This window comes from Siphateles boraxobius, unplaced genomic scaffold (genome assembly GCF_051911475.1).
Source record: "Siphateles boraxobius isolate OS27281-9 unplaced genomic scaffold, OSU_SipBor_1 234, whole genome shotgun sequence".
In the NCBI taxonomy this organism is placed as follows: Eukaryota; Metazoa; Chordata; class Actinopteri; order Cypriniformes; family Leuciscidae; genus Siphateles; species Siphateles boraxobius.
Window position 1 is genome coordinate 347,501 of NW_027508849.1, and position 15,000 is coordinate 362,500.

The 15,000-nt window shown below is 48.0% G+C and overlaps 2 protein-coding genes across 2 annotated transcripts in view; both read left to right on the forward strand.

Annotated features, from left to right (window-relative positions):
* Positions 1–6,430, forward strand: part of LOC143748449 (F-actin-uncapping protein LRRC16A-like) — a 46,504-nt gene extending 40,074 nt beyond the window's left edge. Inside the window, exons 33-37 of the mRNA XM_077240490.1 lie at positions 75–420; positions 545–593; positions 1,152–1,376; positions 5,456–5,575; positions 5,646–6,430. Of these exons, the coding sequence (XP_077096605.1) occupies positions 75–420; positions 545–593; positions 1,152–1,376; positions 5,456–5,575; positions 5,646–5,806 (901 nt within the window). The 3' untranslated portion in view covers positions 5,807–6,430. The remainder of the gene's footprint in view (positions 1–74; positions 421–544; positions 594–1,151; positions 1,377–5,455; positions 5,576–5,645) is intronic.
* Positions 6,431–7,172: 742 nt separating this feature from the next.
* LOC143748445 (secretagogin-like) overlaps positions 7,173–15,000 on the forward strand; it is an 18,107-nt gene continuing 10,279 nt past the window's right edge. The window contains exons 1-2 of the mRNA XM_077240487.1: positions 7,173–7,518; positions 11,306–11,373. Of these exons, the coding sequence (XP_077096602.1) occupies positions 7,449–7,518; positions 11,306–11,373 (138 nt within the window). The 5' untranslated portion in view covers positions 7,173–7,448. The remainder of the gene's footprint in view (positions 7,519–11,305; positions 11,374–15,000) is intronic.

The following is a 15,000-nucleotide window of genomic DNA, read 5'->3' on the forward strand; positions in this document are numbered from 1 at the left end:
CTTTTAAAAGCAAAATTGCTTGCTGGGTAGTTAAGCTAGACGGTGGAATGACGGCTTCTTCCTGCTGGGTGCAGAGCGCCTGCCGCGGACACAGAGAAGAGCAGAGACTCTCGGCTGAGCGGCTTCTTCAGCCTCATCAAGCATCGCTCCTCCACCAAAGCCACGCCCACCAGCCCCACCCCCGGTGCCTTGGCAACTGCGACAACAATGACAACGGTCTCCGTGACAACAGCGGAAAAAGATGCCCCGTCCCCAGAGACGGTCGTGACCCCGGAGCCTGTTGTGCATGAGGTCAAAGGTCACGTGCAGGAGGGCGTCAAGCGGGGCAGTCCGCTGACGGGGCGTCACATGGGCGCGCAGGTGCTCGGCAACGACCTGCTGCTGGCGGAGATACGGGCCAAACAAGAGAAGCGGAAGAAGGTGGGTTTCACACGCTCGTCAACACTATGATCATATTCAGTCTGATCACATATAGATTTGATTAGAAACCACTGATAACCCTTGTGACGTAAACATGAGCTGATGATGATGATGTCACTCGCAGGCAGGGGTGTCTCCATCTGCAGCATCCAAAGCTGAAGCTCCTGATGAAGGTGAGGTTATTGTGTGTTTAAGATGATGATGATGATGTTGATGTGTAAAGTTACTGACAGAAGGCCATTGCAACCGCATAGCAACACCCTAGCACCCTCCCAGAACACCATGCTGTAGCAACCACATAGCAACACCCTAGCAACTTCTTAGAAACCACCAACAACACCACAGCACTGCAAAACAACCCCATAGCAACACACTGGCAACCACCCAGAATATCCTAGCACCTGCATAGCAACACCCTAATAACCTCCCAGAACACCACGCTGTAGCAACCACATAGCAACACCCTATGAACTTCTTAGAAACCACTAAGAATACAATCTCACTGCAAAACATCCCCATAGCAACACCCTAGCAACCCTCTAGAGTACGCTAGCACCTGCATCGCAAGTGCTGCTGCAGTTCACTTAATGGTCACCCACAGGTGTCACCAATATCAAGGGTTTCTGAATTCTACATATAACCCCTTTAAAACTACTTCACAATACTTCAGAACTGTCTGGTCAGGCTTTCTCAGTTTTTATTTTATTAAGTTATAGTCTGTGATTGAGCAGGTGGAGATCGTGGACACACGACACCAGCCGTCCAGAAAGAGGCTCAAGATGAACCTGCAGCCAGAAAACTCAAACACACACCTCAACACACACACACACCTGAACACAAACTCACACCTGAAGACACCCACACACCTGCACACACACACACAGCTGAACACACACCGTCATCAGAGCACCGCTCCAGCCGTCCATCCGTGTCGTTCAGCACCTCTGACTGCATCAGTGAGTCACACACACACACACACACACACACACACACACACACACACACACACACACACTTGCTCACAAACACACACATACATACGGTGAATTTTTAATGCTTTAAGCTTTGATTTTGTACTTGTATTACTGGATTATGGATTTTCACTCATCCGACCATTAATGCTTAGTGAGAGAACACGTATCTACCTCTGGCTTCTACTTTGCTCTGTTCCTGAAACGTCTTACCATGGGGACCAACGTTATCTACGTCTGGTTTGCACTCATCTGGATTCTATCAATAATCCTCCACCAACCTGTTGCTGGTCTGTACCAGTATTCAGTCGCCGAACTCCTCTGGATTCGCCATCTACCTGGATCTCGATCGGCTCCACTACATCCCGATATGGTCAGCGTTCATCCTTTCCGCCGGAGATACATCCACCGCGGGTCACGTAGGAACTATCACTATGGAAAGTCCACTGCAATTAAATCCTTCTGGTCCACTTCTCGCCGTCGTCCTCACAGGAATTCCAGCCGGGCAGCTGATCATTCTTCGCTGGCCAGCCTAGCCAGGTCGGCTAATACCACATATGGATGTGGCAACACTACCGTCAACTTTGGCTTCCTTAATTTTCGCTCTCTCACTGGAAAGGGTAATTTTATTCACGATCTCATCAATGATCGTGACCTTGATTTTATGTGTTTATCTGAAACCTGGCAACAGCCAAATGACTTTTCCCAAATTAATGACGCTACTCCTCCGGGGTTTGTTTACCTTTGCAAACCACGCGGTTCTCACGGAGGAGGTTTCGCGATAATTCATCGCGAGAAATGGAAAGTCTTGCCGGAGTCTTTGGTTTTTATATTACAAGGACCAACCCCTAACGATCATCACATCAGTCTACCGTCCCCCTAAGCCACACAAGGACTTTTTGCTTGAATTTTCGACTTTGCTCACTTACTTATCTACACTCTAATCTAATGTAATAGTGCTTGGGGACTTTAACATTCATTTGGACAATAGCAATCTTCTTCTCACCAAAGACTTCTCATCTTGTCTGGGCAGCTTTGGATTTAGTCAATACAATAATTGTGCAACTCATTCCAAAGGTCACTGTCTGGATTTACTGTGCTGCTCTGGACTTACTCCTTTTAACTGTGCAATTGACAATCTCCTTATCACCGATAATTTTTTTATTTCTTTTAGTGTTTATACTTCAGCTCTTCTCTACCAAACCAACCCGGTCTATCTCCTTTAGGAATATCAAGGACATTAATCCTGATACTCTCTCCGCCTGCATTGATAATATTCCCCTGCTGGTCAATAACTCCTTACCGGATGACCTGGTTACTCACTATAATGATCAATTAGCTTTTATTTTAAACTCTCTTGCTCCAGTTAAATCTCGTTCGGTTTCTTTCACTCAGTCTGCTCCCTGGTTCACTCCTCAATTCCGGACTTTGAAAACTAAATCCAGACTGCTCGAGCGCCTTTACAGGAAAACTGGTCTCACTATCCATAAAGAAATGCATAAAGCTCATATATCGCATTATAAGGACTCAATTGCAAAAACTAAATCACATTATTACTCTGGTCTAATTAACTCCAATAGAGACAACACTAAGTCACTGTATTCCATACTTAATAAGATTCACCAGCCACTTGATTCTTTTCCTTCGCACATGTATTCTACTGCCACTTGTAATGACTTCTTGACATCCATTGTCACATTGATCCTAACATTCTTCCCTTTTCCTCATATGATCCTCCCCAACCATTACAATTATTATCCATTTTCCAACTTCCCAGTCTCTCTGAGATCGCTGAAACAATTCGTAAGTCTAAGCCTTCTACCTGTTTGTTAGATCCCCTTCCCTCTAGTTTGGTTAAATCTTGCCTTCCCTCCCTGCTCCCCCTTATTTCCATCATTATACATGCATCTCTTACCACTTATTGTTCCTTCACTCTTAGGGTTAGGGTTAGGGTTAGGTCTGCTGCTGTCACTCCGATACTTAAAAAGCCTGGTTCAGGTCCAAATATTTTCAATAATTTTCGTCCCATTTCTAATTTACCCTTCATTTCTAAAACTTAAGAAAAAATTGTTGCTGCTCAACTTACCTCACCCACAACTCGCTCTATGAACCTTTTCAGTCTGGATTCCGTCCACTACATAGCACAGAAACTGCACTCCTCAAAATAACTAATGATCTTCTCATTGCAGCTGATTCTGATCTGTTATCCATCCTGGTTCTCCTTGATCTGAGTTGGGCCTTTGACACAATTTCTCATCCCATTCTCCTTCATAGGTTATCCTCCATTGGCATTGTTAACACTCCTTTACATTGGTTTCAGTCCTACCTATCCGGACGCACTCAGTTCATCACTATCAAATCCTTTAGTTCCCAGCTGTCTCCAGTTACCTCAGGCGTGCCACAGGGCTCTGTCCTGGGGCCAATCCTCTACATCACATACATTTTAACACTTGGCAATATTTTCCGTAGATTTAACATTCAATTTCACTGTTTCGCGGATGACACCCAGCTCTACCTTTCCAGTAAACCAAATTCCATATTTCCTCCCTCTTCCCTCATCTCATGCATACAAGAAATAAAATCCTGGTTAAGTTCTAATTTCTTAAAATTGAACCCTGATAAAACAGAACTTCTTGTCATTGGCACTAAAAATACACTCTCTAAATTTGACAGTTTTTCTCTCCTAATTGATGATACCGCAGTTTTCCCCTCCCCTCAGGTTAAGAGTCTGGGTGTCATCCTCGACAGTACATTATCTTTTCAATCTCACATTAATAGCATCACACGGTCAGCTTATTTCCATCTCCGTAATATCAACCGTCTCCGCCCTTCCCTTACCATTGACTCTGCTTCCATCCTTGTTCAAAGCCTCGTTACTTTACTTATTGACTACTGTAATTCTCTTCTTTTTGGTCTCCCTCATAAAACCCTACATAAGCTTCAGTTGGTCCAGAATTCGGCAGCACGTGTTATAATCAAACCTCCCTTTTCTCACCATATTACTCCTATTCTTATACAATTACATTGGCTACCGGTTCAACGTAGAATTGAGTTCAAAATTCTCGTGCTTACTTACAAGGCCATCCATAATCTTGCTCCTCCTTACATCTCTGATCTCCTCCATGTTGTTACCCTGTCCCGTACTCTTCGATCTTCTTCTTCCACTCATCTCTCTGTTCCTTCTGTCCGCCTCAGTACTATGGGGAGCAGAGCCTTCTGCTGCTCTGCACTCAAACTGTGGAACTCTCTTCCATCTCACATTAGGAACATAAACTCGCTCACAGAATTCAGAACCATACTCAAGACTTACCTGTTCAAAATATCTTATTTACTGTGAAACATCCATTGTCCTGTTTACTTGTATTTGTGCTATGTTTTTTTTTTTTTTTATTCTCTTGATTAATTTGACATATTCTGGTGTTTTACTTTGTACAGCGACCTTCAGTGTCCAGAAAGGCGCTTTTAAATAAAATGCATTATTATTATTATACACTCACACACACACACACACACACACACACACACATACACTCACTCACACACACACACACTCTCTCTCTCTCTCTCTCTCTCTCTCACACACACACACACACACACACACACACTCACTCACAAACACACTCACACACACACACACACATACACTCACTCACACACACACACACTCTCTCTCTCTCTCTCTCTCACACACACACACACACACACACTCACTCACAAACACACTCACACACACTCACTCAAACACACTCACACACACACACACACACACACACACACACACACACACATACACTCACTCACACACACACACTCTCTCTCTCTCTCTCTCTCTCTCTCTCTCTCTCTCTCACACACACACACACACACACATACACTCACACACACACACACACTCTCTCTCTCTCTCTCTCTCTCACACACACACACACACACACACACACTCACTCACTCACTCACTCACTCACAAACACACTCACACACACACACACACACACTCACTCACTCACAAACACACTCACAACACACACACTGTCCTCTGACTCAGTCATGTCTTCTGTCGTCAGTTCCTCCTCATTTGGATCATGTCCCAGAATCCCCTGCTCTGCCGATGCTGTCGGTCACCGAGGGGGCGGAGCCGGGTCCTGTCAGTCACTGCACAGAGGGAGGAGCCTCATCTGCCCCCCGTGAGTTTCATGATGTGTAATTCATATCAGAAAGTCTTCCGCTGATACTGACTGTTGGTTGTGCCTGCAGCTCCTGAGTCTCCTGTGTTCGACACACACACCTCACACACACTGAGCGTCAGCCGCTCCATCTCCTGCGTTCATTCCCGGACCGACCCAGAGGAAGGCGACACCGAGCGCCAGCGCACCAAGTCCCTCCCCTCGGCCACTCCGGCCAATCACAGCGCGTGATCACTTCTGATTGGCTGATGTCTGACACTGCAGTGGCTTCTACTGTACTTTATATGTTTTAAAATATTAAATCATTTCTTTTTGTTTTTTTGCATAATTAAATCATTTCTAGTTAAACCTGAATGCAGGATTATGAGCTAGATCAGTGCTCCTCAACGAGGGGCCTCAAAAAACTTGCAAGATGACTTAAAATATTTATCAAATTGAAAATATATATTAAAAATTATGTTAAAAACACAAAAAATCAAATTGTATTTTGCTCTCATCCAGTGTTATAACAGTATTATTGAGATACAGTTATAGTCTTTTTTTAAACATTTGAATCAGTTTTTATTTAAATTTTTTTTTTTTTTTTTAAATATATCAATATAGTTTACATACATTTTTATTTCATTTATTAGTTCATCAAATTATGGTTAGTTTTATTGTAGTTATTGTTATTTCATTTATTTCCTGTAACGATATGTTTTGTTATGGATTCAGGTAATTATAATAACCCTGTGCCTTTTATTCAAGATCAAACAATCAGAATCTGGGATTTTCTGGAATCAATAAATCAACTGTAGTTCGTCACTTTAACACAAACACTTCCCAGTGTTTGTTAATAAAAAAGTTTGAAATCAATCATCATTGTCATAATTACAGCACAGGAAAATAAATATGAGGAATTATAAACGTAATTCATCAGCGGTGAGATTCTGAAGTGTGTAAGCAACTTTTTAAAAAGGAGTATAAAATCAAAACAATTTTGATTATTATAAACAAATGGAAGTCATTGATTTTTCAGTAGTGTCATAATCTCAAGGGTTCTTCAGTGTCTAATATACACTGTTATTTAAAACTTTGAAAAATATTTTTTACAAAGATTAAAGACTGGACATTTTACAAGAAAATACTGTTTCAGTCTTTGTACTTAAAACTTCACGTTTAATTTAATGTCCCTGCTAACAAAAATATAAGAAATATTATTTCTGAATGTTCTTAAAAACATTTTTTCTTCATTATGCAAACATTAATCATCGTATCATGTCTTCAAACATCATGGAACGTTACATTTGAATGTTCTCTGAACGTTCTGAATCAAAGTAACAACATTTAAAAAACATCAGACGAACATGAACATCCAACTGAAATGATGTAAAAATAATGTTTTTGTGCTAACATTATTAAAGAACTGAACAAACGTTCTATTAATGTTACCGGAAGAATGTTCCCTGTTCTCTGGGTTATTACTTGCTGTTTCTTTGATTATTTGTATAGAAAAATATTACTAGAAGTGAAAATGATTTAAAGTAACATCCATCTTTTTCATTGTAATGTGTGTGTGCGTGTGTGTGTGTGTGCGTGCATGTGTGTGTGTGTGATGTCGTCTGGGTCTGTTTAGATTAGAGGAACCTGTTTGGATCTGATGAATTATTGATGCACTTCTGTATTCTTCTATCTGTTTGAGTGTGTGTGTGATCATGAGATGAATGTAGTTTTGCGTGATCAGCGCAGCTGTGGAGTGTGTGGGTTTGCTCTGTGTGTGTGATTGTGTGTTGTCTCCAGTGACGGATCATTATGTGGGTGTAATTGTTGCCCGGAGGAGAGGAGGAGCTGCTGATGCTCATGATGAGCTCGAGCTCGACTCTGATCATCAGTCATGGAGAGTTTCTGCAGCGATCTGACCGCCACTGGCTTCCTCAACAGCTGGACTCAGTTCGACCGCGACGGTGAGCTCACACACCTCACACACACCCGACGGGGAGCTCACACATCTCACACACACCCGACGGGGAGCTCACACATCTCACACACACCTGACAGAGAGCTCACACACCTCACACACACCCGACGGGGAGCTCACACATCTCACACACACCTGACAGGGAGCTCACACATCTCACACACACCCGACGGGGAGCTCACACATCTCACACACACCCGACGGGGAGCTCACACACCTCACACACACCCGACGGGGAGCTCACACATCTCACACACACCTGACAGAGAGCTCACACACCTCACACACACCCGACGGGGAGCTCACACACCTCACACACACCCGACGGGGAGCTCACACACCTCACACACACCCGACGGGGAGCTCACACACCTCACACACACCCGACGGGGAGCTCACACATCTCACACACACCTGACAGAGAGCTCACACACCTCACACACACCCGACGGGGAGCTCACACATCTCACACACACCTGACAGGGAGCTCACACATCTCACACACACCCGACGGGGAGCTCACACATCTCACACACACCTGACAGGGAGCTCACACATCTCACACACACCCGACAGGGAGCTCACACACCTCACACACACCCGACGGGGAGCTCACACATCTCACACACACCTGACAGGGAGCTCACACATCTCACACACACCTGACAGGGAGCTCACACACCTCACACACACCCGACGTCACACACCTCACACACACCCGACGGGGAGCTCACACACCTCACACACACCCGACGGGGAGCTCACACACCTCACACACACCCGACGGGGAGCTCACACACCTCACACACACCTGACGGGGAGTTCACACATCTCACACACACCTGACGAGGAGCTCACACACCTCACACACACCTGACGGGGAGTTCACACATCTCACACACACCTGACGGGGAGTTCACACACCTCACACACACCCGACGGGGAGCTCACACACCTCACACACACCCGACGGGGAGCTCACACACCTCACACACACCCGACGGGGAGCTCACACACCTCACACACACCCGACGGGGAGCTCACACACCTCACACACACCCGACGGGGAGCTCACACACACCCGACGAGGAGCTCACACACCTCACACACACCTGACGGGGAGTTCACACACCTCACACACACCCGACGGGGAGCTCACACACCTCACACACACCTGACGGGGAGTTCACACACCTCACACACACCTGACGGGGAGCTCACACACCTCACACACACCTGACGGGGAGCTCACACACCTCCCACACACCTGACGGGGAGCTCACACACCTCACACACACCCGACGGGGAGCTCACACATCTCACACACACCTGACGGGGAGCTCACACACCTCACACACACCTGACGGGGAGCTCACACACCTCCCACACACCTGACGGGGAGCTCACACACCTCACACACACCCGACGGGGAGTTCACACACCTCACACACACCTGACGGGGAGCTCACACACCTCACACACACCCGACGGGGAGCTCACACACCTCACACACACCCGACGGGGAGCTCACACATCTCACACACACCCGACAGGGAGCTCACACACCTCACACACACCCGACGGGGAGCTCACACATCTCACACACACCCGACAGGGAGCTCACACACCTCACACACACCCGACGGGGAGCTCACACACCTCACACACACCCTACGGGGAGCTCACACACCTCACACACACCCGACGGGGAGCTCACACACCTCATACACACCCGACGAGGAGCTCACACACCTCACACACACCTGACGGGGAGTTCACACATCTCACACACACCTGACGGGGAGTTCACACACCTCACACACACCCGACGGGGAGCTCACACACCTCACACACACCTGACGGGGAGTTCACACACCTCACACACACCTGACGGGGAGCTCACACACCTCACACACACCTGAAGGGGAGCTCACACACCTCACACACACCTGACGGGGAGTTCACACACCTCACACTCACCCGACGGGGAGCTCACACATCTCACACACACCTGACAGGGAGCTCACACATCTCACACACACCCGACAGGGAGCTCACACACCTCACACACACCCGACGTCACACACCTCACACACACCCGACGGGGAGCTCACACACCTCACACACACCCGACGGGGAGCTCACACACCTCACACACACCCGACGGGGAGCTCACACACCTCACACACACCCGACGGGGAGCTCACACACCTCACACACACCCGACGGGGAGCTCACACACACCCGACGAGGAGCTCACACACCTCACACACACCTGACAGGGAGCTCACACACCTCACACACACCTGACGGGGAGTTCACACATCTCACACACACCTGACGGGGAGTTCACACATCTCACACACACCTGACGGGGAGTTCACACATCTCACACACACCTGACGGGGAGTTCACACATCTCACACACACCTGACGGGGAGTTCACACACCTCACACACACCCGACGGGGAGCTCAGACACCTCACACACACCTGACGGGGAGTTCACACACCTCACACACACCTGACGGGGAGCTCACACACCTCACACACACCTGACAGGGAGCTCACACACCTCACACACACCTGACGGGGAGCTCACACACCTCACACACACCCGACGGGGAGCTCACACACCTCACACACACCCGACGGGGAGCTCACACACCTCACACACACCCGACGGGGAGCTCACACATCTCACACACACCCGACAGGGAGCTCACACACCTCACACACACCCGACGGGGAGCTCACACATCTCACACACACCCGACAGGGAGCTCACACACCTCACACACACCCGACGGGGAGCTCACACACCTCACACACACCCGACGGGGAGCTCACACACCTCACACACACCCGACGGGGAGCTCACACACCTCACACACACCCGACGGGGAGCTCACACACACCCGACGAGGAGCTCACACACCTCACACACACCTGACGGGGAGTTCACACATCTCACACACACCTGACGGGGAGTTCACACACCTCACACACACCCGACGGGGAGTTCAGACATCCCAGACACACCTGACGGGGAGCTCACACACCTCACACACACCCGACGGGGAGCTCACACACACCCGACGGGGAGCTCACACACCTCACACACACCTGACGGGGAGTTCACACACCTCACACACACCTGACGGGGAGCTCACACACCTTACACACCCGACGGGGAGCTCACACACCTCACACACACCTGACGGGGAGCTCACACACCTTACACACCCGACGGGGAGCTCACACACCTCACACACACCCGACGGGGAGCTCACACACCTCACACACACCCGACGGGGAGCTCACACACACCCGACGAGGAGCTCACACACCTCACACACACCTGACGGGGAGTTCACACACCTCACACACACCCGACGGGGAGCTCACACACCTCACACACACCTGACGGGGAGTTCACACACCTCACACACACCTGACGGGGAGCTCACACACCTTACACACCTGACGGGGAGCTCACACCTCACACACACCTGACGGGGAGTTCACACACCTCACACACACCTGACGGGGAGCTCACACATCTTACACACACCCCACGGTGAGCTCACACACCTCACACACACCTGACGGGGAGTTCACACACCTCACACACACCTGACGGGGAGCTCACACACCTCACACACACCTGACGGGGAGCTCACACATCTTACACACACCCCACGGTGAGCTCACACACCTCACACACACCTGACGGGGAGTTCACACACCTCACACACACCTGCTTCTGTGCAGATAATGGGTTCATCGACGTGAAGAGCCTTGGGGAGTTTTTACGGAGCGCGATGAAGACGCTGGAGACTGTGAGTAAAATCAAGTGTTTGTGTTTCTTAATTTACCATCAATGACATTTGTTTTGATATTTTGTATCTAAGGGTACGTTTACACGACAACGATATGCTTAAAACGGAGAAGTTTATCCTTTGAGTTTTTCGCATACACACAGATCTGTGAAAACGACTAAAAACGCTGTAGTCTGCTGCCAGGCCAGTAGATGGCGATGAAACACTATAAACTAAACACGCAATACGGATGTGCATGACATCATCGTCTTCAGAGATTCGCGTTTTTGTTGTTTACACGGAGACCGTTTTCAAAAACTTGTGTTTTCAGGCATCAAAACGCCATTGTTGTGTAAACGAACGGCCAAAACGCATAAAAAGTTGTCCGTTTTAGTTGAAAAAGGTGTCGTGTAAACAGCCCATAAATCTGCTGTTAAATGATGTATCATTAAAAAAAATTGAATAATCAAGATTTGTTAATGTTTTGAAAGAGTCTCTTTTGCTCACCAAAGCTGCTTTTATTTGATCAAAAATACTGTAAAAACAGTGAAATATTACTATAATGTAAAACGCCTCGGTTACGACTGTAACCTCGGTTCCCTGAAGACGGAACAAGACGCTGCTGCGTTGATTGAAGCTGAGGGAACGCTTCGCGCAATGACGCCTTGAAACACATGTGAAATTAGTCCAATGGTGTGGCGTAACGTCAGAGGCGTGTGACGTCATGAACCAGGACACTATAAAGCTGCCCGAAACACAGCAGCGCTAGCTTCGTAAAACTCTGAAGTCGCTGACAGGCAATTAGAAGATATGGCAAGTTGACGCAGCGTCTCGTTCCCTCTTCAGGGAACTGAGGTTACAGTCATAACCGTGGCATTCCCTTTCAAGGGAACGTATATAAGTCAAGTCACCTTCATTTATACAGCACTTTTAACAATATGGACGGTTTCAAAGGAGCTTTACAGTGATAATAGGAAATTAAAGTAACAGAGATTGTTTAGGCTTTACAGGAGCTCTAGAATAAAGTTATTGTCCAGATAAAGTTAGTTTTGATTGATTCACTTCCGTTGTAAATATCATTAGTTATTAACTTAGCGGCCGCTAACACGACACCGTTCTAACAGAAAACCCTTAATGCGCTCAGGCCGCTCATCCGCACAACAGTGTCTTGCGGCTCAAGAACACAAACATTGAAATGGGTTCCAAGGTACAGGCGTTGAATAATCAAAAAATAAACAAGTTAAAATCGTTGCGCAAACTTCCAAAGCACGAATATGTGTAAATGCTGATGGCGTGTACGTGTGTTACGTGTTCAGGCTTTAGATATGCGCGTTTGAATATATATGTGTGTAGGCGTGTAGTCTTTCTCTACAAACTGACCTCAACAAACTACTTGCCTGGCCTTAAAAATGTGTAATAAATTTTTTTTTTATCGCTTTCATCTGTCCATGCGAACCACAATTATTTTGACAACGTTTTGACAACATTTTGATAACGTCTATGGGCCCTTTCACACCTACCGGACCAAACAGACGAAATTTGGTCAGACGAAAAGAGGTAGTCTCGGTCCGGTTCGAACTGAACAAAGGTGTGGTTCGTTTCTAGTGTGAACGCTGTATGTACGTTCTGTATGTTTCGGACTTTCAGAGCATTCACAGGAAGTTCCGGTGGTTCTCGCGAGATTGCTTGCAGTCTTCTCCTGCTTTCCTGCCGGCGACGATAAAATAAAACGCTTTAATAAAATGTTTGCTCAACGAGGACGTTCATTTGGCGAGTTTGAACTCGCCTCGAGTATAGCTGGTGCTGCAGGCGGTAATGCCGTAATAATAACAGTATAATGGCAACGATATGAGTCTGTTCATTTATTCTTGTGAAAGTTACCCGCCGAATCACAACACTCTGACGTCAGACGCACGTCCGTTTACAAACCAATGAGTGTCGAGTTGCAGCCCACACAGATGATGACGACAGGATGCAAGTATGTCATGTAAAGCTCTTTAGTGTGCTCGCAGAATTACAATGTGAAACCAAACCAAAACTTACCGATGTATAAAATGTATCAAAACATGAACTTTGGTTCGGACCCAGTTGCTATAGCAACGCCAGCATAGCGACAACTGTGAAATCATAAGAGCAACACTAGGACGAGACGGGACCCCGGTGTAGAGTCCAGGTCCAAAGAGTAGAACCTGACGAATGTGTGCGGTGAGGAGCACCCTGAGGAGCACCCTGAGGAGCACCCTGAGGAGCACCTTGAGGAGCACCTTGAGGAGCACCCTGAGGAGCACCCTGAGGACCACCCTGAGGAGCACCTTGAGGAGCACCCTGAGGAGCACCCTGAGGAGCACCTTGAGGAGCACCCTGAGGAGCACCTTGAGGAGCACCCCGAGGAGCACCCTGAGGAGCACCCTGAGGAGCACCTTGAGGAGCACCCTCAGGAGCACCCTGAGGAGCACCTTGAGGAGCACCTTGAGGAGCACCCTGAGGAGCACCCTGAGGAGCACCCTGAGGAGCACCTTGAGGAGCACCCTGAGGAGCACCTTTAGGAGCACCCTGAAGAGCACCCTGAGGAGGACATTGAGGAGCACCCTGAGGAGCACCTTGAGGAGCACCCTGAGGAGCACCACAGACGCCCGGAGAGCCTCTCCTGGAATAAGGGCTTGGAGGCGCTCCCAGCTCTCATCTATCCCGCTCTCATCGAGTGGGATAGTTTCACCAGCCACATGCTCATTCTCCACAGATGCAGGGACCCAACATACGAACAGCTGTTCAGGGCTGTTTCCCGAAAGCATCGTTCGCCAACTATGGTCACAAGTTCTGTCGTTATCAGCACCGTGTTACCCGAAACCATTGTTCTGATGAACATTCGCAAGCAGCATCGCAGAGGTGTGTGTGTGAGCGACAGATCTCGAGCTGCGGTTAGAAACAGGACGTGCTCGAGTGTGTAAGAACGATCTTAAGATTTAATCTGTAAATAAAGCAAAATAACTGAGAAAAATTAGAATTGTTCCTCAGATGTTGTGTCTGTGATTTACAGCAAAACATCTAACATTAATTCGACCTCAAACAGATTCATTAAAAGTAGTTATTACTCCAACACCTGCGTGACATCATTAACCAACAGTTGAACGACCACTTTGTGACAATATGGTTTCGGGAAACAGTCGTGACTAGCTAGTTGATTTCTTCAACGATGCATCGCACTACAGTAGTGAAGTCACGAGTTACGGCGCTGTACAGGAAACACACCCCAGGTTTACGGCACAGGGCAGCTCTGTGGACATAGGCATAGAACAATAGATCTGGCCACATTAGTGGGGACCGTGTATCCTGGCCTAGGATGAAGGACTGCTTTAACAATGCCATGTGCAAATTCCAAGCACGAGGTGCAACCGCTTGCAGATCTCCTACTCGTTTAAGAGAGGTGATAGTGAGGAGAACCAAGCTTTCAAGGTTGTCCAGAACCTCCTCAATGGGCTAGAAGGGCCTCAGCGCTGGAGCGTGTGTGTGTGTGTGTGTGTGAGCCAGGGCCTCAGCGCTGGAGCGTGTGTGTGTGTGTGACCCAGGGCCTCAGCACTGGAGCTGGTGTGTGTGTGTGTGAGCCAGGGCCTCAGCGCTGGAGCGTGTGTGTGTGTGTGACCCAGGGCC